This window comes from Hyperolius riggenbachi, chromosome 1, assembly GCF_040937935.1.
Source record: "Hyperolius riggenbachi isolate aHypRig1 chromosome 1, aHypRig1.pri, whole genome shotgun sequence".
NCBI classification, from domain to species: Eukaryota; Metazoa; Chordata; class Amphibia; order Anura; family Hyperoliidae; genus Hyperolius; species Hyperolius riggenbachi.
Genome location: NC_090646.1, coordinates 290775252 through 290798311, shown reverse-complemented (window position 1 = coordinate 290798311; position 23060 = coordinate 290775252). Strand labels below are relative to the sequence as shown.

General features: G+C 42.5%; 1 protein-coding gene across 2 annotated transcripts in view; it reads left to right on the top strand.

The window, feature by feature from the left end:
* The window catches only part of TNKS (tankyrase), a 269901-nt gene that overhangs the window by 74183 nt on the left and 172658 nt on the right, over positions 1-23060 (top strand). For both annotated transcript variants that reach the window (XM_068233708.1, XM_068233707.1), the window contains exon 3: positions 20103-20198. In XM_068233708.1, coding sequence (XP_068089809.1) covers positions 20103-20198 — 96 coding nt within the window. The remainder of the gene's footprint in view (positions 1-20102; positions 20199-23060) is intronic.

The following is a 23060-nucleotide window of genomic DNA, read 5'->3' as shown; positions in this document are numbered from 1 at the left end:
ATGAGTACCTTTAGAATTTCACAGGTCATTTTGAGGCATTTGGTTTCTAGACTACTCCTCACGGTTTAGGGCCCCTAAAATGCCAGGGCATTATAGGAACCCCACAAGTGACCCCATTTTAGAAAAAAGACACCCCAAGGTATTCAATTAGGTGTATGGGGAATTCATAGAAGATTTTATTTTTTGTCACAAGTTAGTGGAAAATGACACTTTGTGAAAAAAACAATAAAAATCAATTTCCGCTAACTTGTGAAAAAAAAATGAAATCTTCTATGAACTCCCCATACTACTAACGGAATACCTTGGGGTGTCTTCTTTCTAAAATGGGGTCACTTGTAGGGTTCCTATACTGTCCTGGCATTTTAGGGGCCCTAAACCGTGAGGAGTAGTCTAGAAAATAAATGCCTCAAAATGACCTGTGAAATCCTAAAGGTACTCATAGGACTTTGGGCCCCTTAGCGCAGTTAGGGTGCAAAAAAGTGTCACACATGTGGTATCGCCGTACTCAGGAGAAGTAGTATAATGTGTTTTGGGGTGTATTTTTACACATACCCATGCTGGGTGGGAGAAATATCTCTGTAAATGGACAATTGTGTGTAAAAAAATCAAAAGAAATCTCATTTACAGAGATATTTCTCCCACCCATCATGGGTATGTGTAAAAATACACCCCAAAACACATTATACTATTTCTCCTGAGTAAGGCGATACCACATGTGTGACATTTCTTTTGCAGCCTAGGTGCGCTAAGGGGCCCAAAGTCCTATGAGCACCTTTAGGCTTTACAGGGGTGCTTACAATTTAGCACCCCCCAAAATGCCAGGACAATAAACACACCCCACAAATGACCCCATTTTGGAAACTAGACACTTCAAGGTATTCAGAGAGGGGCATGGTGAGTCCGTGGCAGATTTCATTTTTTTTTGTCACCAGATAGCAGAAATGGAAACTTTTTTTTATTTATTTTTTTTGTCACAAAGTGTCATTTTCCGCTAACTTGTGACAAAAGATAAAATCTTCTATGAACTCACCATGCCTCTTAGTGAATACTTTGGGGTGTCTTCTTTCCAAAATGGGGTCATTTGGGGGGTATTTATACTATCCTGGAATTCTAGCACCTCATGAAACCTGACAGGTGCTCAGAAATGAGAGAGATGCTTCAAAATGGGAAAATTCAATTTTTGCACCATAGTTTGTAAACGCTATAACTTTTACCCAAACCAATAAATATACACTGAATGGGTTTTTTTTAATCAAAAACATGTTTGTCCACATTTTTCGCGCTGCATGTATACAGAAATTTTACTTTATTTGAAAAATGTCAGCACAGAAAGTTAAAAAAATCATTTTTTTGCCAAAATTCATGTCTTTTTTGATGAATAGAATAAAAAGTAAAAATCGCAGCAGCAATCAAATAGCACCAAAAGAAAGCTTTATTAGTGACAAGAAAAGGAGGTAAAATTCATTTAGATGGTAGCTTGTATGACTGAGCAATAAACCATTTAAGCTGCAGTGGTCTGAATGGAAAAAAGGCTCTGGTCCTTAAGGGTGAAAAGACTGCGGTCCTTAAGTGGTTAAAGGGTCCCAACACCTGGACAGTGGCATGCCGGAGAGGGAGTCTTGTTTTAAATCCTAAAGAGCAGAAATCACATTGCATTTCTAAATCTGTGGAATTCAATCTGTCAATCAGGTAGTGTAAGGGTTAGGCCCGATTCCCACTGACAGACGAAATGACGGGTTTACCACACCGCAAACAACTGCAAACAGCTTTAGTGATAACGCCAGGTGCGTGAATAAATGTTTATACTTGACACCTCCAGGACGTAACCCTGCCAGTGATTTTTCGTACCAGTGAGGTCTTATACAAGGACAGTTACTGGAAAGGTAACAGTCGTGGTGGACACTCAGGTGCTGTTTTTGAACTGAATGTCACTTAACTCAGGTGGCAGTTGAGTTTATGCAATGTGCAACAATCACCAAAAAAGGCCCTACCAGTGATGAACTGCAGTGCCAGTGAGGCCTTATACAGGACAATACTGTAAGGGTAGCAGGAGTGGTGCACACACAGGTACTTTTTTTTTTTATTTTATTTTTTTACTGAATGTCACTTAACTCAGGTAACAGTTAGGTTTATGCAATGTGCAATAAGCACTAAATATATTTGTTGCTGTGCTGGTGAACACATAGCAGTATAGCAGAAAACCACAGTCGGCAACAGCACACAACACACACAAAAAAAAGTCCTGAAAACGGACTATGGGGTTTTCTAGTCAGTGCACTACTAGGAACAGCACACCTCTCCAACAGCTGCAACAAAGTGCCATGGACACACAGAACTGCAAGATACCTAAGTTATCCCTCACTCAGCAGAGCTCTCTCTACCTATTCTACTTACGAGCACCACAGCCATTGTACATTCTGCCTGTGTGCTGTGCTATTTTTATTGGGAAGTCGGGTGGTCCAAGAGGTAGTTACCTCATTGGCTGCCATGTGTCGTCTGACTTTGGGATTAGAGGCCAATTTTTGGCCCATGCAAATGTATGGGGGGGTGGATCGAATTTCGCGATCTGTTCGCCGGTAGGGGAACTTCTGATGATCACTGCAAATGGTCTGGGCCAACACTACAGTTATGTTGTAAACACATACACTGTACATTTGCTCATTTGATGTGTGCCCGCGCGCACACACACACCACCCCTTTCCTCAGACTTGTTCCATCAGTTTGTTAGTTTTCAATAATGATTGTGACCATCTTGCAAACAGTGAATTCCTATGGGTCTCTCTTGTATCTTGGTAGGTAATGTCCCATGTAGTTGGATTTTTGCATTACCGGTTTTTCCAATAAGCAGGAAGTAGGAATTGTTGTTCTTATGATTGCCTCATAAGTAAGTTGTGGAAGTCCAGTGTTTTCCACTGTTTACAGGGTTGTCATAACCCAAAAATGAATCTTATCTGGAAATAGATGAAGTTTTTAAAGTTGCTATACTCGGTAATTGAATGCATTTGCACTGTCGTTTGTCAACAACAAATTAAGGCTTATACATCTGATCTTGTGATATGTTCTTTAAGTGAAAAGTATTTCAGCGCCTGCTACTCTCTTGGGGATAATTGCTGTGTGTAGTGTAGCTTTCAATGGTTAGTTTACCAAATAATCATGTCCAGCTTTGTAAAAAAAAAAAAATTGAAAGTGGACTAGTATAATTAGCTGGGGTAAGAACAGTGCGGGTTCTTAGTCAGATTACTAATATATCACAGTGCTGTTGGTATAGCAACCTCTGTACAATTTTTATTATGATTACTCATTAAATGTTTATCTGAAAATTGTCAAATACTTTTGCTTTAAAATCTAAATATTGTAGGCGTTAAATATAATTTGAAATCCTCTTCATGTTTAAAGTAATAAGGTTTGAACACCTGTTATGGAATTGAAAGTAATTACAAGAGAACTCCCCATGGCCCAGTATAATAAGTGGGTATCTCAGAACTGTATGCATATTTTGTGTGGCATCTGTAAAGGACTCAGTAGCAAGAACTACTTTGCTGTGTTTCCAGTGTTGTGTAATTTCCAAGTCCTGACTGAAGCGGTCATAGAGAAATGGAAACTTTGTATAGTTTAGTACAGCCTTATATTTCTTGTTTAAGGCCTCTTTCACAGTGCGACGTTAAAGTTGCACGTTACAACAACATCTAACGCACAATAACTTAAAGCAATGAAAAATCAATGGGCTGTTCACAGTACAGACGTTGCGTTGGTGTCTAACGCTGCACATTAAATGAAAGTGCTGCATGCTATGCGTTATACACGTTTTTAGCTGCGTTAGACTGTTTGCACATGCTCAGTAATGTGTTTTTTTTTTTTTAAACGCATACGCCGTTTTCGTTTTATCACTGTGCGACGAAAACGGCGCACCAAATGCAGGGCTAAAGAATGCACTATAACGTCCAAGTTATAGTGCACAATGCGTTGTGTTAGGGGCACGTTGTGCGACCTTAACGTCGCATCAAACGCTACGTCTTACTGTGTAAGAGCCCTAAATGTGCTTTAACATACAGTAAATTATCACTTTATGTGTACAGCTAGTTAGATTAAAAAGCTTTTCTGTGTCACAGTCCAAAAGAATATCTGATATTTTTTAATTTAAATTTTATTTTGTCAAAAACACAAATATAACATACAATGTAACCGTTGCTTTTTCAAATAATCTAAAAGGCCAGTGTCCTGCGACAAGGCCTTATGATACATACGAACTAAAAAGACTAGTATATAGAATATTCACCCTTTTTGCTAAGCCAACAATGTGCAACGACATGTATAGTCCTGTTACAGCAAGAGATCAGGATAAACTAATATGTACGTGCACACAATAAAGTAATAAGCTTACCAATTGTGAACCCAAAGGGGTCAACAACAGAGTAATGGGCTCTACCTCACTTTAATATTAACAAGTACCTCAATCTTCCATCACTTCTGAGACCACCCCAGCCTTTACCTAACAAAGGAAACCTAATCAGTCACTGGAAAGGGCATACCGCTATTACATAAGAGTTGGAGGCTAAAAACTTTATCATTGGAGGTCTAGGGAGTATCTATGATCAATGTTTGTTTTTTTTGTTTTTTTGTCTAAGGGCTTCTTTTAAAGTTAAGTTATGCCTAGCTATTGAAAAGACATGATTGATGTCAGGTGCTTCAGGCCTCTTCCAATTAGAGGATGTACAATACCTAGGCGGTGCTAGTATATGAAATACTATAATCCTCTATTTAGGATGATGGTATCCATGCCGATATGCAAAAGAGCTAGCGAGTGTGTTAATAAAAAAAAAGGGGGGGTCTGCATAAGTAATTGATCGTTAGTTCCACTTCCCCCCAAAAGTTCTAAGGTTAGGGCAACCACAAAGAATGTAATGTAACATGCCTACTTTATTACACTCTCTCCAACATAATTGTGATTGCGTAGTGTTGAAAGAGGCTAATCATATTGGGGTCATGTACCTCTTGAGAATAATTTTTTTGTAATGTTTCTCAATGAGAGATGCAATTTGAAAGATTACAGTCTGAAAGGCTTGGCGTGCATTGGCAAGTTCTAGAGAAGAGCACAGGTCATGAGACCAAACCTGGAGATATTTGAGTTTGATGTGAATCATTCATAAGTACTTTGTACCACAATGAAACCCCATGTTTTAAAGGATATCAGAGCCAAAAAGAAGCAGGCATATACTGTCACCTGTTCCGATGCCTACCGCTCCCCCCCGTTCTCCTCTCTGCACCCCGCATTGTACCTGAAAGCACCCCGGGATCCTCTTTTAAGTCGCCAGAGTTGGGGTGACTGCGCAGGCGCTGGCTGAGCTGCTCATGTCTGGGAGCGCACTGCCCATGCGTATGACGCCATGCGCCTGGCATAGTGACGTCATGCACGTGCAGTGCTCTCACATAGGGACGTACGGGAAAATATTATGCTACGTAGGGAAATTATTGGTGTAGCTGTAAATTAACTTGGCTTGAAGTTTCTAAAAATCTATCAACCGGGGACCCCTCCCAAATCTCATTTGTCTGTGTTCCCACTGATTGATTGTTTAAAGGGAACCTAAACTGAGCAGGATATGGATTTTTCTTTTTTAAATAATACCAGTTGCCTGACTCTCCTGTTGATCCTGTGATACTTTTAGCCACAGCCCCTCAACAAGCATGCAGATCGGGTGCTCTGACTGAAGTCATACTGGATTAGCTGCATGCTTAATTCAGGTGTGTGATTCAGCCACTACTGCAATCAAAGAGATCAGCAGAACTGCTAAGCAACTGGTATTGTTTGAAAGGAAACATCCATATCCCTCTCAGTTAAGGTTCCTTTTAAGACATTTCACTGGTAATATCAACCTTCTGAGTTAGCAGTTTCCATGTCCTTAAAGGTGTTTTTTTTTTCAGTCTAAATGCTGAGCCATAGGGTGGGAACCAATCAAGACCCCCAATAGTAAATCTTTTTAGGGGGTTGTACTTGGCGTGCTTTCAATTAGTGCCCATATTTTGCCTACCGAATTGTTCCACCAGAATTTTTATGAATCTACGATACATGCAGAGTAATGCATTTCCAAATTTGTGAGCCCTCAACCCCCTTTGCCCTTAGGGATGATGAGTATCTCCATTTTACCCCACTGTCTCTTCCCCGCACATATACATTTAGAAATTAAGCTGTTGAGGTTAGTGAAAATAGATTTTCTGCGCACAATGCAAACAGTCCTAAACACACAAAGAATTTTGGAAAGAAACATCTTGGAGACCTTAAAGGACCACTATCGCGAAAAAAGTAGGCAGTTAAAAAATGTGACAGATGACAGGTTTTGGGCCAGTCCATCTTTTTAAGGGGGGTTCTCAGGGCTTTCTTTGTTTTCAACAGCATTTCCTGAACAACAGTTGCAAAATCTAACTGACATAATAATGTGCAAGTGATTAGGGAGGCCGGCTGGTATCTTGCTATTTTGGCAGTTTAACTGCTGTTCAGGAAATGCTATTGAAAACAAAGCAAACCCTTGAAATACTCTATGAGGAGATGGATTGTCCCTGTTAATTTACCACATATCAATGTAATCTGTGGCCGTCAGTCCCTCACAGAACGGTGACGGACTTTTTTAAACTAGCAGTCACAGCAGGGGGAGCCTTTTCAGGTTTTGAGGAAATAAAACAGATGGTATAGCCCTGCTTCTACAACTGCCGAAAACCGTAATGCAGGAGCTCACCTGCTGCCCTTCTTCCCCATAACGAACAGTTACAGCAAGGACCCCCGCACTCTAGCTTTCCACAGGCTTTGAGGGAGACAGCTGTCAGAGCAGACTCTGCTGCGCAATGAGCCGCTCTCCCTTGCCATCTATTTGCCAATTGTCTTTTAATGATGACATGCGGCTACTAATGAGCCGGCTCTGTTGTCTTGTCACCGCAGCTCTGCCCCCATGACGTCGGGCTTAATGAGCTGATTTTAAATAAGCCACTCCTCCCCTCCATTAATTTGCCAACACTCAGCTGTTTTGCACTGGCGCGCAAGCTCCTACTAAGCGCAGTGTAGTAGGAGCTTGCGCGCCAGTGCAAAACAGCTGAGTGTTGGCAAATGAATGGAGGGGAGGAGTGGCTTATTTAAAATCAGCTCATTAAGCCCGACGTCATCATGGGGGCAGAGCCGCGGCGACAAGACAACAGAGCCGGCTCATTAGTAGCCGCATGTCATCATTAAAAGACAATCGGCAAATAGATGGCGAGGGAGAGCGGCTCATTGCGCAGCAGAGTCTGCTCTGACAGCTGTCTCCCTCAAAGCCTGTGGAAAGCTAGAGTGCGGGGGTCCTTGCTGTAACTGTTCGTTATGGGGAAGAAGGGCAGCAGGTGAGCTCCTGCATTACGGTTTTCGGCAGTTGTAGACGCAGGGCTATACCATCTGTTTTATTATCTCAAAACCTGAAAAGGCTCCCCCTGCTGTGACTGCTAGTTTAAAAAAGTCTGTCACCGTTCTGTGAGGGACTGACGGCCACAGATTACATTGATATGTGGTAAATTAAAGGGCCATCGCAAAATCTTTAAAAAAAAAACCACAGCAAGGCTGTTATAAACTTGTTATATCTACTGTGGGGTAGCTGAAAATTAAATGATTCGCGGGAGTGGTCCTTTAAGCATTCCCACCTAGGAAACTTCATATCTTGAGAAATGTGCTGATTCTGCTTTGGTTTTGTTCAACAAGGAGGCATAATTGGCTTCCAGTGCTCTCCCCAGGCTCTTTTAGCCGGGTGCTTCACCCGGCTAGATTTAATGACCACCCGGCTGTCACCGGCTCACCTCCTCCTATGCTGTAAGCAGAGTTATCCTGCATTTTCATCTCGCCCCACCCGGCTGCTTTTTCATGCCACCCGGCTACTATTTCATGCCACCCGGCTGGAAAGAAATTCTGGGGAGAACACTGGCTTCATACAACCTAGACGTCAAGTTACAAATTTGAATGCTTAAATATTGGATCCACTTTTTCACCCGTGGAAACGGAAATGCCAATTAAATTTCCTTCTTATCCTCTACTTCGAGATTAATATCTAACATAAGAGATATACAGTGGTTCACTTTATAGTAGGACCATCTTGCAAAGTTATCTGGGGCTTGCACAACATAATGGAGAGAAATAAGGGGTTCCATAATCATTAAAATAACAATCAGCAAAAAGGCACATTTTATGATTAGTGGCACCTACCTGTGTGCCGCAAATCCTCTACTCACCACAGATGCGCAAATCCTCTACTCACCACAGATGGCCTCGGCAAGAGTTTCCATAATCTGAGTGAAAATTGGTGATAGTGAAAGGCCACCCCACCCACTTCCCGGTGCCATTTTATCCTGAAATTAACTTGGTGATAATATTGATGCATCCTGGTCTTCCATAACACCTCAGCAGTTCCACAGGCTGATAGCATCCATGCTATGCCACATTGAGGCACTAATAGATGCAAAAGGGGCCCAAACTAAGTATTGAGTATTGTGTAGAAAGGTGTGGGTGTCTCAGCACCCTGTAGAGAGAGACACAGGAGACAAAAACGGGAGCCCAATAGTGTAGTATGTTGAAAATGTTCGTGATTATAAAAGGTAAAACGCTACTCACAAAGGTGGGTTGCAGGGGGGCAACCGACCACAGGAAGCAGGTGGAGACAATGGACCCGACTTCACTCCGGGTGGTCCCTCCAGGACTTGGATGCGGTCGCTCTCCTTGAGAAGAAACGGGACAGATGTCCACTGTGGTAGAAACCACAAGTGTTCTGTCTCCACCCCTCAAACTATAATGTTTGGGGGTATAGAATGCACAATTCGGGTATAAGAGGCACCCTGGTGGTTGACAAAAGATTTTATTTTCAGCACAGGCAACGCGTTTCGCGGGTCCAAGCCTGCTTCCTTAGGCCAATAACAGTGCCAAAATGAAAATCTGATTTGGCAAAGGGAGGCAGTTACTGTTGGTCTTAAATGAAACAACCAGATTAACTTTTTGTTGACATGACTAATTTGACAGAGATTGACAAAATCAAAGGGCAAATGTAAAGGCCTATACACATGCTAGATAAAACTTGGCAGACGTAGATGCTAATGACTGCCTCTGCCGAGATTCAAGTATGTGTACGGCAACCACAGATGGCCTTTGACCGCTCGGCCAGTGATCTGTCATTTGGCTAAGCAACGGGAGATAGAATTGTTCTCCCCGTGTACCCAGTCTGCCGTCACTCATGCACAGCACGCTCAGTCTCCCTGCATAGAACGGAACATATCGCTTGCTTCTCTCGGTCCCCGTTGGGCCACATTGAGAGAGTGTACGGGCTTTAACTCGCTACACAGAATCGCAGGGGACTGGACATTCTTAGGGCTCTTTCACATTAGACAACGCGTGCAGGAGCCGTTCTCTTGCACGGGTTGTCTGCCTGCGGCGTGTCGTCGGGTATCTGCGGTGCGACGCAATCAGCGGCGGTAGCTGGTAATTAAACCCGACGGAAAACGCCGGCTCGCGGGTTCGATGGATGAAAAACTGCGCCCGGGTGCGTCGGAACCGCAACGCATGGAAACGCAGCGTCGGGTGTGAAAGGTAAAATGAAAGTCTATGGACTTTCATCTTACCTTGGTTAACGCAAACGGCTGCCGTTTGCGTTAACGCACAAAATCTGCCCTAATGTGAAAGAGCCCTTAGCACTTCTGCAGTGTTTCATGTGCAGAGACTTAGATCTGCATACGTGTTATCTAGGTCAGTACAAGAAAATATAGGAGAGGGCAAAAGTTATAACTGGCATTTGATGTTGAACAGTAGAATATCGTTGTAGTAAACTCTGATATAGTAAACCTCTGGATCTAGTAAACTCAGTTCTCGGGTCCCAGCAAATGTGTAATGTGTGTAAATATACAATGTATGACCAATTCTACTTTTAATGGTACCTTGGAGTTTACTATAAAGAGATTCTACTGTATTAGGCATTGGGGGAATTACGTTTTTAATTTTCTTTTCTTTAACATTTAACTGGTATATTTTTGCTACATATATTTATGTCAACAGATTTTAATGTATTTTCATTTTTGTATTTTTTTCACTGAAATAACTGACCAGTGTAGTAGTTTTTATCTCTTCATACTGTTCCAATTCTGGTTCATGCGTAACAATTTTCTCTATCAATTTAGTCTCCTGCATTGCTTCTGACAAATGCTATCTACTATACTGCCACAGTTCATATAGAGAATCCTGCAAAAGCAGCAGCAATTTTACAGTACTTTTTATATTATGTCAGTTGTACATTTGCTTTTCTTTTTATGATTTATAATATCTAGATACATTTCTACACAGTACAGTATTTCTTGGCTTCTATTCTTGTGCCACACATGGTGGGACTTTGGATTCTTTATGTAAGGTCCCATGCAGCTACTTGTACACAATAAATGATATGACCTTAGATACCTTTGTATTACAGGCATAAGCATCATATGCATGTACTAGGCATGTCACCCAGCAGGAATCAGGATTTGATCCCTCGGTTGACACTGCAGTTCCGAGGCTGTACAGACATATGACTTGCCTCCAGGGTAGCAACATGTTCTTTTGCTGTGCATGGGGAAGGAGGGCTGGCTGACTGGTGCACAAAAAAACGCGACTGAGAGAGCAGTTTGAGTAGGGAGAGCAATGCCCTCAGCCAGCACTTGGTTGAATTGATCCTCTGGGCAGATCACTCGCCATTGTGCTGAGGGGAGTTGTACACATGCTAAATGCTCTCCTTATAAGCTGCCTGGGCAAGTTTAATCTAGTGCATGTAAAAGGCTTTACTTGAGAGTTTTCATTGCAGTCAGAGACATTTTATTGCACATGACGTACCTGTATGTCAGAACAGTACTCATTTGTGCTGACCACTGTCATCTGGCATAAATGGCTATTTAGCATTTATCACAGTACAGGCGTGCTGCTTTGCTACTTGCACTATGCAGAGGGGGATAGATGATCCATTGGTGCCCCACTATGGAAAGTGCAATAGAACTACAATACAAGTCAGAGAGGAAGGATGCAATGAGGCATTGTCAAACATCCTATAGTTTTGCTAGATCATGTCAGAATCAGAAACCTTTTATTCACTAAGCATGACTGGGTTGTGCCTAGAATGGGTTTGGCACTATCATGGCTTAGAATGGGAGTAGTAATAGTACAACAAAGCACAGTGAACAGCAGCGTCAACAAGTTACATTCTGAAAATATCGTTACACTAGACAGTCTGACCGGTCTGATGGCCGTAACCTTGGGGGGGGGGGGGGGGATTGGAGTGTAAGGGTGGTTAGCACATGAGGTCAGAGTGCTTGGAGGGAGGTCGAGGTTGACAGCAGAGGCGAAAAAGGAGTTCCTATGCCTTGAATTTCTGATGGATATGGCCAGAAACCTGCAGCCTAATAATAATAAACTGAAGAAGCAGTGGCCAGGGTGTGAGGGGTCGTTGGCAATCCTCAACTCTCTGGAGTGCAGTCTGGTGTTGTGGAGGAAGTCAAGTGAGAGTAGCGATCTCCCGATAATCCTCTCTGCTGATCTGATGACTCTCTGAAATTTGTATCCGTCTCTGGTGGAAGAACCACGTACCAGACAAGGAAGGAGCAGAGAACTTATTCGATGGTGGAAATGTAGAAGCTTGTCAACAGTTTCTGGGTCATTCCAAATTTCCTCAGTTGGTAAAGGAAGAATAGTCTCTGCTGGGCCTTCCAGCTTAGATAATTGGAGATGGTTGTGCACGCTAGCTACTCTTTCAATTTCTGTGCTGTCAATGAAGATAGGAGGTCGGGACATGCTTTCTAAAGTCTACTATAATCTCTTCGGTTTTAGCTATGTTGAGGACCAGTCTGTTCTCCCTGCACCAATGACATATTTTGTTAATCTCCTGATAATAGGATGGCTCGTCATTCTTGGTTACAAGGCCAACTATGGTGGTGTCTGCAAATTTGATAACCTTGACAGTTTGCTGTGGATCTGCAGTTCGTATAGAGGGAGAACAGGATCGGTGACAGGACGTAGCCTTGGGGGGCACCCGTGTTGTTGATCCTTGGTTGAGAAGGGATATCGCCAAGCTTGACCACTTGAGACCTTTTTGTCAGGAAGTCTGTGATCTAAAGGTGGAGGGAAGGGTGAACCTTGAGTGCTTCAAGATTGGTGTGTAATATAAGGGGAAGATAGTATAAAATGCCGAGCTAAAGTCCAGTAGGAGGATCCTGGTTTATGAATCTGATTTTGTCCAAGTCGTTTGTGAGCTTCAAGCAGATATTGATGGTGTCATCGGTGGATCAGGCAATCGCAAATAACCATCTTGGGAAACAACAATCCAGCATGTTTAGTTTGCCTTACAGATGCAACAAAATCTGGCATGTTATCTAATGCTTGGGGATACACGGTACGTTTCTGTACCGTGTATCGACCAGCTGATCCAGCCAGCTGATAATATTCAGCTGGTCTGATCAAGCCGCTCGACCCCTGCCCGGGGACAATGGCAGGGAATCGAGGAGCTGATAAGGAGCGCCGGCGGGGACGAGCGGCAATCGATACGAGTGGGGACGCGGCTGGGGTCGATCCGGCGGCTAATCGGCCACCGGATCGACCCGTGTATTCCCAGCATAAAGGCTAGGCATGCTAGATTTGTCAGCTGAGGTGGCCGATGACTCGCCCCACCCGCTGTGTGATGCCACTGTGATGTTCCATGACATGTGCCACCTCCCACCCTTCCCTCCCCAATAGTTTCCCTGGTGGTCTAGTGCTCCCCCCCTTCTTTCATTCTCCAAAATATCACTATAGCGTCCCTGCTGGTGGCAGTGCCCCCCCCCCTCCCCAAATAGAGCTTCCATGGTGGTGTTAGTGGCCCTTCTTCCTCCCCAATGTAGCTTCCCTGGTGTAATGCAGAGTATAGGCACAGCAGAAGCACTGCTCCTCTCCCCACCCCTGCCGTAACCTAGCACTATACGTCCATCCTCTCCACTCATCTCTTGCTCTAGTGCCGGCATCTCACCTTCCTCATGACTCATATAATCACACGACATACAGGAGAAGCAGACACTACAGTGAGAGGAGGATGCACAGCACTAAACTCCCCATGGGTGAGTTGAGAGAATCGCTACTCCTGCTGCACCTATGCTCTGCATTAATAATTGGACTCGAGGTCAACACGCACAGGAAGATAATATTGACAGGGTGTTTGTTTCTTTTTAGAGTGGAGCATTAAAGATAATCTGTACTCTAAAATTCTTACAATAAAAAGCATACCATTCTATTCATTGTGTTCTCCTGGACCCTTCTGTGCTGTTTCTGCCACTCTCTGCTGCAAACCTGGCTTGTAATTACCAGTTTTAGGCAGTGTTTACAAACAAACTAACAAGCTTTTGACAGGCTCAGATAAGTAGTGTATGTGAGTCATACGGAGCTTGCAGGGGCCTGGAGAGGGTGTGTATAGCTTCTATCCAATCATAAGCAGCCCTGCACATTCCACCCTGAGTGCCTGAGCCCGACAAACCCGTCAGAGGATAGATTAGATTATAATAACAACAATAATAATATTTATATAGCGCTTTTCTCCCTGGGACTCAAAGCACTGTGACCCTGCATTATGCAGTCTCAAAGGCTAGGGAAAAGAGGTGAGTTTTTAGCCTTTTTTTAAAGCTGTCCAGTGAAGGAGCCTCTCGTACTGATTGTGTAAGTGAGTTCCATAGAGTAGGTGCTGCATAGGAAAAGGCCCGAGCACCAAATGTTAAGTGTATCCTGGGAATAACCAGCTTCATCTTGTTGGCAGAGCGGATTATATAACAGAGATAATACAGCCACTGTGCAAGTAGGAAAGGCTGCAGTAAGACAGACCACATTAGAACAGGCATAGGAACTTATAGAATAGAAGAAATAAGAATGAAAATTTTGTTACAGAGTCTCTTTAAGTTTCACTTGTGCAATCATATTAATTTAGCTGAGCTTTACCGGGAATGTACTGCATTTATTCGGTGTTAGCTGCCATGTTTCTCTATATTTTGTTAGTAAATGTTTTAAAATCTGATATTCACATTTAACTTCACCCATTGCTTTTTTTTACAATTTTATTTTTATAAACTATTTGTTGTGTAAGAATTTTAGCTCAACATGCATCATTGACAAGTCATTAACAATGTCTACAGTTATTCCAGTAATAACCTCCAAGCCTATAAATAGCCCTAATGTAGATTTTTTTTTCCATCAGTTTATTTCTGAATGCTAGTTGTTTTGACCTTTCTATTCTAGAATATTTGTTTATTCAGCTGTGTATTGTGAATTTTAGTCAGTCAGCTTCACAACACCATAGTCCTTCATTGACAAATGGATAATGAAGACCATCGCTTTTGTTGTCATAATACATTCAGATCTTCATTTTTATGAGTCATTTACCCACATATGAAAGTAATACATTTATTCAGATTAGCGCTCTTCTCTGGCCGAATAACAGAACCTGTAAAGTACATGTGCAAAGGCCCCATGATTTAATGATTATTGCAATGCCCTTGCTCCCTGCTTATATAGCCTTAGAGTACCTATATAGGATCTGCTTTAAGTGTTATTGGTTGCTATTATAACTCTTAATGGCGCAGACATGATTTTTTTTTTTTTTTTAAAGGGCCGTACGGCTCTGTAAATAATGCTGCCCGCCGAAGCCCCCCTTAACGCTGCTAAGGGCCTGTACATACTGAAAAGACACAAGCAAAATCGCAAGCGCATGCTTTTTTAAAATCGTAAGTGCATGTAGTTTTAAAAACGCATCGTATGCGGTTTCTAAAACGCATGCGCTTTTGCCTGCGTTTTTGATGCATTTGCATTTTTCTTGTAATTGCTGATTGGATTAAGAATCCCTTGGTTTTTTTTCTAGTTTACATTTCAACATGAATCAGGAAATTGCAGTCTTCTGGGATACTGACTTCTGAAAAACGCAATGGAATTGCATTGCATTGCGTTTTTTTCATGCGTTTTTCAAACTATGCGCTTAAAAAAAGCGCAGCAGGCACTGCGATTGCGTTTTTCTAAAAATGCATCGCACCAGTGTGTACAGGTCATTACAATTTTCAGTATTTTTCAAAAGACCTTGCGATTTTAAAAACTCATGCGCTTTTAAAAACGCAGCGCAAGCGCAGCAGTGTACAGGCCCTAAAGCGCAGGTGTCCGCAGCACTGCTGTACGTAAGATCCCACGACTGCAGTGCTGAGGACACGTGCTCTAGCAGCATTGAGGGGGGCTTCGGCGGGCAGCATTATTTACAGAGCAGTACGGCGCTGTCCTTCTCTGTACGACAGCGCTGTTAGGCAGAAGAGCTGCACGAGAGTGCAGTTACAAGATGGGGCAATCCTTTTACCGACAAACGGGGTGAAACATACCAGCCACAGGCATAGCTGGTACAGTTGCCTCCTGCAGGCTGATGGTTTAATCGGCGTCAGTTAAATGTATCTTCTGACGTGACTCCTTCAGTGGAAATTAGTAATGTAAGTGTACAAATAAGTTATAATCAGCCTCTATACATATGTCAGACATCACTATCATTGCTTATATTTTACGTTAAATTCATTAAAATGCAGAATTTAGCTATAGTGCCCCTTTAAAGCTGGTATTGAAATTTTCCACAATTCTTAGGAGAATTTCTCTTGAGTAATCCATATACTGTATGTGATCGATCCAAGTCATGGATACATTTCTTGTAAGGTTATCAAAAGTGTAGATGTCTCTATTAAAAAATCTCTCAAACCGCAGTGTTGCACTGTTTGTTGCAGTGCAACGTTATGACATTGACTGATTCAATCGCTAGAGGAAACCGCTCGCCTCGGACATCACCTCACTTCCAATGCATTCCACGCTTCTCTCCAGCTTCTTACGCTCACTTCCAATGCATTCCACGCTTCTCTCCAGCTTCTTTCGCTCACTTCCAATGCATTCCACGCTTCTCTCCAGCTTCTTTTGCTCACTTCCAATGCATTCCACGCTTCTCTCAGGCTTCTTACGCTTCTGCTTTCACAGCAATATTTCTGGTTTAGGAGGAGGAAGTGTAAGAAGCTGGAGAGCGACATGAAACACATTGAAAGGAAGGCAGCGGCCAAGGTGAATTAACCCTTGCATACACGGTCAGAACCCCTCACACACTCCAGGTAGATTTTGCTTTTTGTGAAATTGTTCTCGCTCATCTCTTATATATAGCTCATCTTGGATAGTGTAATGGTTAAGGGCTCTGCCTCTGACACGGGAGACCAGGGTTCGAATCTCGGCTCTGCCTGTTCAGTAAACCAGCACCTATTCAGTAGGAGACCTTAGGCAAGACTCCCCAACACTGCTACTGCCTATAGAGCGCGTCCTTGTGGCTGCAGCTCTAGCGCTTTGAGTCCGCCAGGAGAAAAGCGCGATATAAATGTTCTGAGTTTGTCTGTGTTTGTCTTAAGTGTGGTTGAAAAAAAGGACTTCCTTCCATCAAGCTCAACCAATTCCTTCCCAAATCCAGGTGGCAGTCAGATAAAATCCCTGGATCAACGCTTACCTAGTGATTATAGCCGTGGATGTCCTGCAATGCAAGGAAAGCATCAAAGCCTCCTTTGTAAAACAGCAAATTTCACAACTGCATTTACTTTTACTGTAAAAAAAACCTTTCTAAATGACAAAACATTTTTCCTCCATACACAGATCATATCCCCTTTTCCTTTGTACAAGCCTAGGAACAAAAGGCTTATCTGCCAAGCTTATGTATTGCCCTCTGATGTATTTATACATGTCAATCAAGGCACCTGTGTCATCTATTATTATTTTATTTTTTTACTAGCTTAATAAGCCTAGTTTGTCCAGACTTTATTGGTGAGACATCCTCCACCTTCTGATTAATTTAGTTGCCTGACCTGTTGTACAACATCAATGTCCTTCATATAGTGTGGTGTCCAAAACTGTATTCAGTACTCCAGATTTGGCCTCACAAGTGATTTTATACAGAGGGAGTAGTACTGTATATACTCCGAGTATAGGCCGACTCCCCCCCCCCCCCCCCCCCTCACTTTTACCTGGAGAAATAAAGGGAAAAATGATCGACTTGAGTATAAGCCAAGTAGGAAATGCAGAGGCCAGTGTTAGTCATAGGTTGATGCTGGTTGCTCTGCTTCAAATAGTTATGTGCATGTGTAATGCTATATTAAAGAGACTCTGAAGTCTCGTAAAAATACTGTTTTTATTGTAAAAATGTGTTTCACATTACTGTCCTACCTAAACTGCCGCATCCCCGCCGCTGTACACTAACTAAATCCCCCCCCCCCCCCAACTCCCTGGGTGGCAATCCGGGCAGCGCATTCGTGAGAGGCAGAGCTATGAGCCGCTCTCAGCGCGTCTGTCAGCCCGGATCGCCGCCTCTCCCGCGCCCCTCTCGGTCTTCCTTCACTGAGAGGGGCGGGGGAGAGGCGGAGATACGCACTGACAGACGCGTGTAAAGGCAGAGCTGCAGCTCATAGCTCTGCCTCACACGGAAGCACACAGGGCAGCAAAATCCACGACCAAGAAAGTCGTGGATTTTGCGGGGGAGAGGGAGGGGGGAGTTATGAGGGATTTAGTTAGTGTTCAGAGACAGGGATGCGGCAGTTTAGGTAGGACAGTAACGTTAAACACATTTTTACAATAAAAACAGTATTTTTAGGGGACTTCAGTGTCTCTTTAATATTGACGTTGCAAAACATGCGGATAACATTGAGTTATGGCTGCTAGAATCCTATTCCCTGGCAGTGCAGGTGTATTGTGTAGAGGATTGGGGAGCTCTCTACAAGCAAGTCATGCTGTCCTACCAACATACATCACTGAGAAGCCGTGTCACTCACACCTCACACGTCTTGATAAGTCTGGAGCTCCTGGTCTGTTTGTCTGTTCTGCTGGAGGGAGGAATGCTTTTTTTTTTCTGTATAATCAACATCTCAACAGATAGAAGAATGTGGAATGATCAGATGTGGCGGAGTTCGACCATCCTCGGTGTGTTCTCTTGTCTGACATGGACTTTATAGAGAATGTCCCCCTCGCCAGAGCAGACCGGTTTGTGAGCACACATTACCACCCCTGATTGTCTCCCTTCAATAGCTATATGTACCATCCCCCGTCCATCCACTGGGCGGAGCAGTGCATAAGTTGTGTTACTGGGCAGATTTGTAGTGATAACTGTGATCCCACTCGCCGAAGCTGTATGTGAGTGCTCTCCTGACATATGCAGTGTGTGCGGCTCACAGCGGCTTCTCACCCCCCCCCACTCACATCGGAGTGGGCTCCTTTCACTCACATCACTCTCTAGTGGCGCCTCGCATCACAGTCACACATGGTCACGGAGATGAGTCAGACTGCTGAAGCTGTAGAGGAATCCCTGCTGAGATCCCGGCACGGACTAGTGAGTGAAAGTAGCCCACTCCGCTGCAGGCTAACTTCCTGGTTCGCAGTCAGTCCTATGAGGGCCCATTTCCACTTGTGTGGTGGGAATCTCCGCGTTTAAAAATTCGCATGTGAATTTCTCATGCGGTTATATGCAAATTTTCATGCGAATCTATTTCGCATGGATGACTATGTATGCGAATTTAACCATGACAGTGCCTGTGTGCTAATCGTATGCGAATTCGCATGTAAATTCGCAAACCAATACTGCATGCGAATTCCCTATTAAATACATTGTATGCGCTTCGCATAGCGGTATGCAAATTCTGATGGCTCTGCTGTGCAGATTTTTTTCTGCACAGAAAAACGCAAAGAAAACCTGACAAGTGGAAACAGTCCATCCATTTTTATTGGCTATGCGAATTCGCATGCGACAAACGCATGCGAATTCGCGATAGTGGAAACGGGCCCTAAGTAACTGAAAGTCAATCGGATGGGAATGCCAGACCTGTGTACACCCCTATGATGGCTCTGGCGCCCAGTCCTTTTCCTTTTTTTTTTTCACCCATGCAGGTCCATGCTTGGGTGCACACTGAGGGAGAGGAGCCAGAGAACCACAAATACTTGTTAGTCATGTTCACGTCATATGACCAGTGGCAGTCTTGTCCCAACCACATGCAGCTTTCGATTGGTCCTGCACTACACATAACAGGGTCTTTGCATGACGATTGATATTTATCAACACTCATGATTGAGAAATGACTTGGAAAACAATCTGGTCTCTATTGTAACATGATTAAAATGTGTAACAAATCCCAAGACACAAAAGGGTGAGAGAGCCCTGCCCTTATGAGCTTGCAATCTAAAGGGGGGGGGGGGGGGGGGTAGCGAGTAGCTGTTCAGCCTATGCTCCGTTGGCCATGAGGTCGAGTCCAGATTGGTTCTTGGCAATACTAGCCCTGTGTGTTTGAGGCATTCCTCACTCCCAGTCAGTTAGCAGTCTGACCATTCTTTTCGGATATGTTGGCTGCGTAATATGTTGGCGCTTTATAAATAAAATAAATGTGTTAATCATGAGTGAATATTGCATTTTGCGTGCCAGACTTCAATGTGCAGCACTGTTTTCTTTGTGTTAGCAATAAACCTGATTGTGCATTATTTCTAAATAAAATATTGTTTTTAATGGTGTTTTTTTTATGAAATGGAGAGATGTTATTGTCCATTGTGTGTCTAGACAGACACATACGGTATGACATTTCTCATGTTAGCATTGCCTTTAAGGATTCTCCGATTCTAAATACAACATTTGAGAAATAATTTGCAAGGCAGACAGCAGATACGACTGTCAGCAATGAGTCGTGTCAGAAGGAACAGCTTCAGATGCAGCTTGCGTGTCAGCATGAGACAGTGTGCGCTCACTGCTTCTCTGTTATAGTCGCTTAAAGGAAACTGAAGGGGATGGAAGAGAGAAACTCGCTAGATACCCAGATTTCTGTTTATGATGCAGAGCCACGTGATCTGCACATACCTTGACTAGTCAACTTGCTTTTTTTTTCTTTTATTCTCTCCTTTGACATTGTGTTGCTGCAGTGTTTTTTTTTCAAGACGTAGATGAAAAAACAGGGAGAAATGAACATACATTCTAACAGTATGCAGAGGAAAGTCTGTGCTGTGAATAACCTTTGTTTCCCTGAGATCAGACGTTGTCTCTGTTTCCCTTGTACAGTATTGCTGCAGCACGGCGCAGACCCAAGTATCCGTAACACCGATGGCAAATCAGCCCTGGACTTGGCTGACCCTTCAGCAAAAGCTGTCCTTACAGGTAAGATGTATTCAGCTTGCTTCCTTCTCTTACATAAACCAGCATGCAGCTCCCTTTATTTTACCTCCTTTTTCATTCTTCTTTTGACTTCATTTATTTTTCTTGAATATGATTATGCGGCTCTTTTTAAGCGTAATTACGAAAACTGTTTTTAATTAGAATTAGTGAGGCCCTATTTAAATTCGTGAAATTGTCATTTCAAAGCAACTTCTGTGATTTTGTGAATGACAGGAATTTTTGTTTGCGTGCATTGTATTTAATTTACTGTATTATTTAACAATGTACTTCATCCTGATAGTATTTGTTTTGCTTTCATTAGTTTGTACCTTGATTATGGAAAGCTGCAAAGGGGTAGAAGGAAATGGTAGCAAAAATCCTAGATACTTGTGGCGTAGTGTTTAATTTTTCTTCATATTTTTGTCTAGGTGGCAGTACTTATTAAGTTTTAGTTGTAGAAATTTTATTTCTTTTAGTCATGCAAGTTTGCTGCTATACAGCTCCAAAAACAAATATTAACTGTTTCTTTATGTGTGCCACTGCTCTTTGGAGACTTTTTTGACAAAAAATTATTTAAAAAAAACAAACAAAAAACTAAGCAAAAATACAGTGCTGGTAGAGTGGCCTGGAAATGAAAAATTCAGAACATTTTGTGTCTCCTTATTTATATGGCCTGCACATCTCAGCTTATATAGTGAACGAAAATGAACAAAACCTTTCTCCATCCATAATTGTTTGCCATCAAAGACATTAGGAGCATATTAGAAAGTAAACAAATCATTTTTATAGTATGCTACAATGGAAAATATGAAGGCATTTTGAACACTTTCATTAGTAAAACTCTAACACTCGGGATTTTAGTGTGTAGGATACTACAATTTTGGTGGTTCAAATGCTTCTACCTGCTATTGGCTGTAATAAATAGCAGCAATTGTGCTGCCACCTACAGTGCTTAATGTACCAGCCTAGAAAAAGTTCTCCTGAGGAGAGAGCACATTTTATGGCTGTACAGGACAGCTGAAAGGTGATTGCACAGTAAGTGGTAAACACTTTATGTTAACCAGTTGGTTGATAGATACATGCCTGGAAATATAGAAATTATTCTTAGAACTTGCATAAATTGTGTTAACAACCAGTTTACTTTGTTTTTACTTTGTGATGAGACTGTGCTGAAGGCATAGTATAGGTAGCTTGTCCAAGCAAGCATCCCTTACAATTCATGGTCCTGAAAGGGACATGGGCCTCAATTCACTAAACTTATCTCCTGTATTTAATAAGTCTTCTAGAGTTGTTACCATGGTGATAAGGCATATTGGCCTCAATTCACTAAGCTTATCTCCTGTCTTTAATAACTCTTCTAGAGTTGTTACCATGGTGATAAGGCATGTAGTATTCAGGAAACATTTTACCTCAGGCAAACCTAAAGTTAACTCTTTTGTCTTTGAGTTAACTCTTTAATCCTTAAAATAACTCCAGAGTTAAAGACAGGCTGTTCATTAACTGCGTGTGAAAATAACTACAGAGGAGGTAAATTAACTACAGAAGAGGTAACGTAAGGAATGAAGAGATGAGATAACTCTCTTACTGGGTGGAGGTAAGTTTTCTCTTGCCTTATCTCCAGCATGATCTTATTGAATTGAGGCCGTAGTATTCAGGAAACATTTTACCTCAGGCAAACCTAAAGTTAACTCTTCTGTCTTTAAGTTAACTCTTCAATCCTTAAAATAACTCCAGAGTTAAAGACAGGCTGTTTATTAACTGCATGTGAGAATAACTACAGAGGAGGTAAAATAACTACAGAGGAGGTAACTTAACTACAGAGGAGGTAACTTAAGGAATGAAGAGATAAAATAACTCTCTTATGTGGAGGTAAGTTTTCTCTTGCCTTATTATCTCCAGCATGATCTTAGTGAATTGAGGCCATAGACTCCATAACATTTGGGCTTGTGATATAAAAGCAGAACACAAGGGGAACTCAATAGAAACATTTGGGATACACAGACCTTGCTTGTTCTTTCATCGTTTCTAAGTATGCCCATCTGTATTTCGCCTGCACTGCCTGTTCTTCAATATGCCCGAAACTTTATTCATAACCTGACCAAACTAAGAGGTTAGTTTGAGCCACATTTTCAATTCAAAGAGAACCCAATATGAGAGACATATGGAGGCTAACTTAGTTTCCTTTTTAAACAATGTACATTGTCTGACTGTCATGCTGATCCTCTGCCTTTAATAGTTTTAGCCATAGACCCTGAACAAGCATGCAGATCAGATGTTTCTGACAAAATGCTTGTTTCAGGTGTGTAATTCAGGCACTACCGACCAGAAAGATCAGCAGGATTGCTAGGCAACTGGTATTGTGTAAAAGAAAACAAATATGGCAGCCTCCATGTACTATCCGAACATTTGTGTAGCGTTTTTTTTGTCCTGTCTGACTCAAAGCGCTCGAGCTGCAGCCACTAAGGGCACATTCAAGAGGCCACCCTGCAGTGTAAGGGAGTCTTGCCTTGAACTCCTTACTGAATAGGTACTGACACAAGCCAGGATTCAAATCCTGGTCTTCCATTTCAAAGGTGGTGCCCTTAACCAGTACACTATCCAGCCACTCTCTCATATCCGTCTCGCCTTTGGTTTCTAAATATAACAGCACCTTCGAGGCAAAGTACACCATGAGGCTGTCACTGGTATAACAATACAGTATTTGGTAATCTCATTATAGTAAACTCCAAGGGACCTGGAAAAGTGGTTTACTATATCAGAAATTGGCCTAAAAAATGCCCAGCATGCCCTGGTACACTCTCTGCTGCAAAGGAGCATCTCTGTCCTCCCATTGGAGGTAAAGTACAAGCACTTCCACATTTGGTG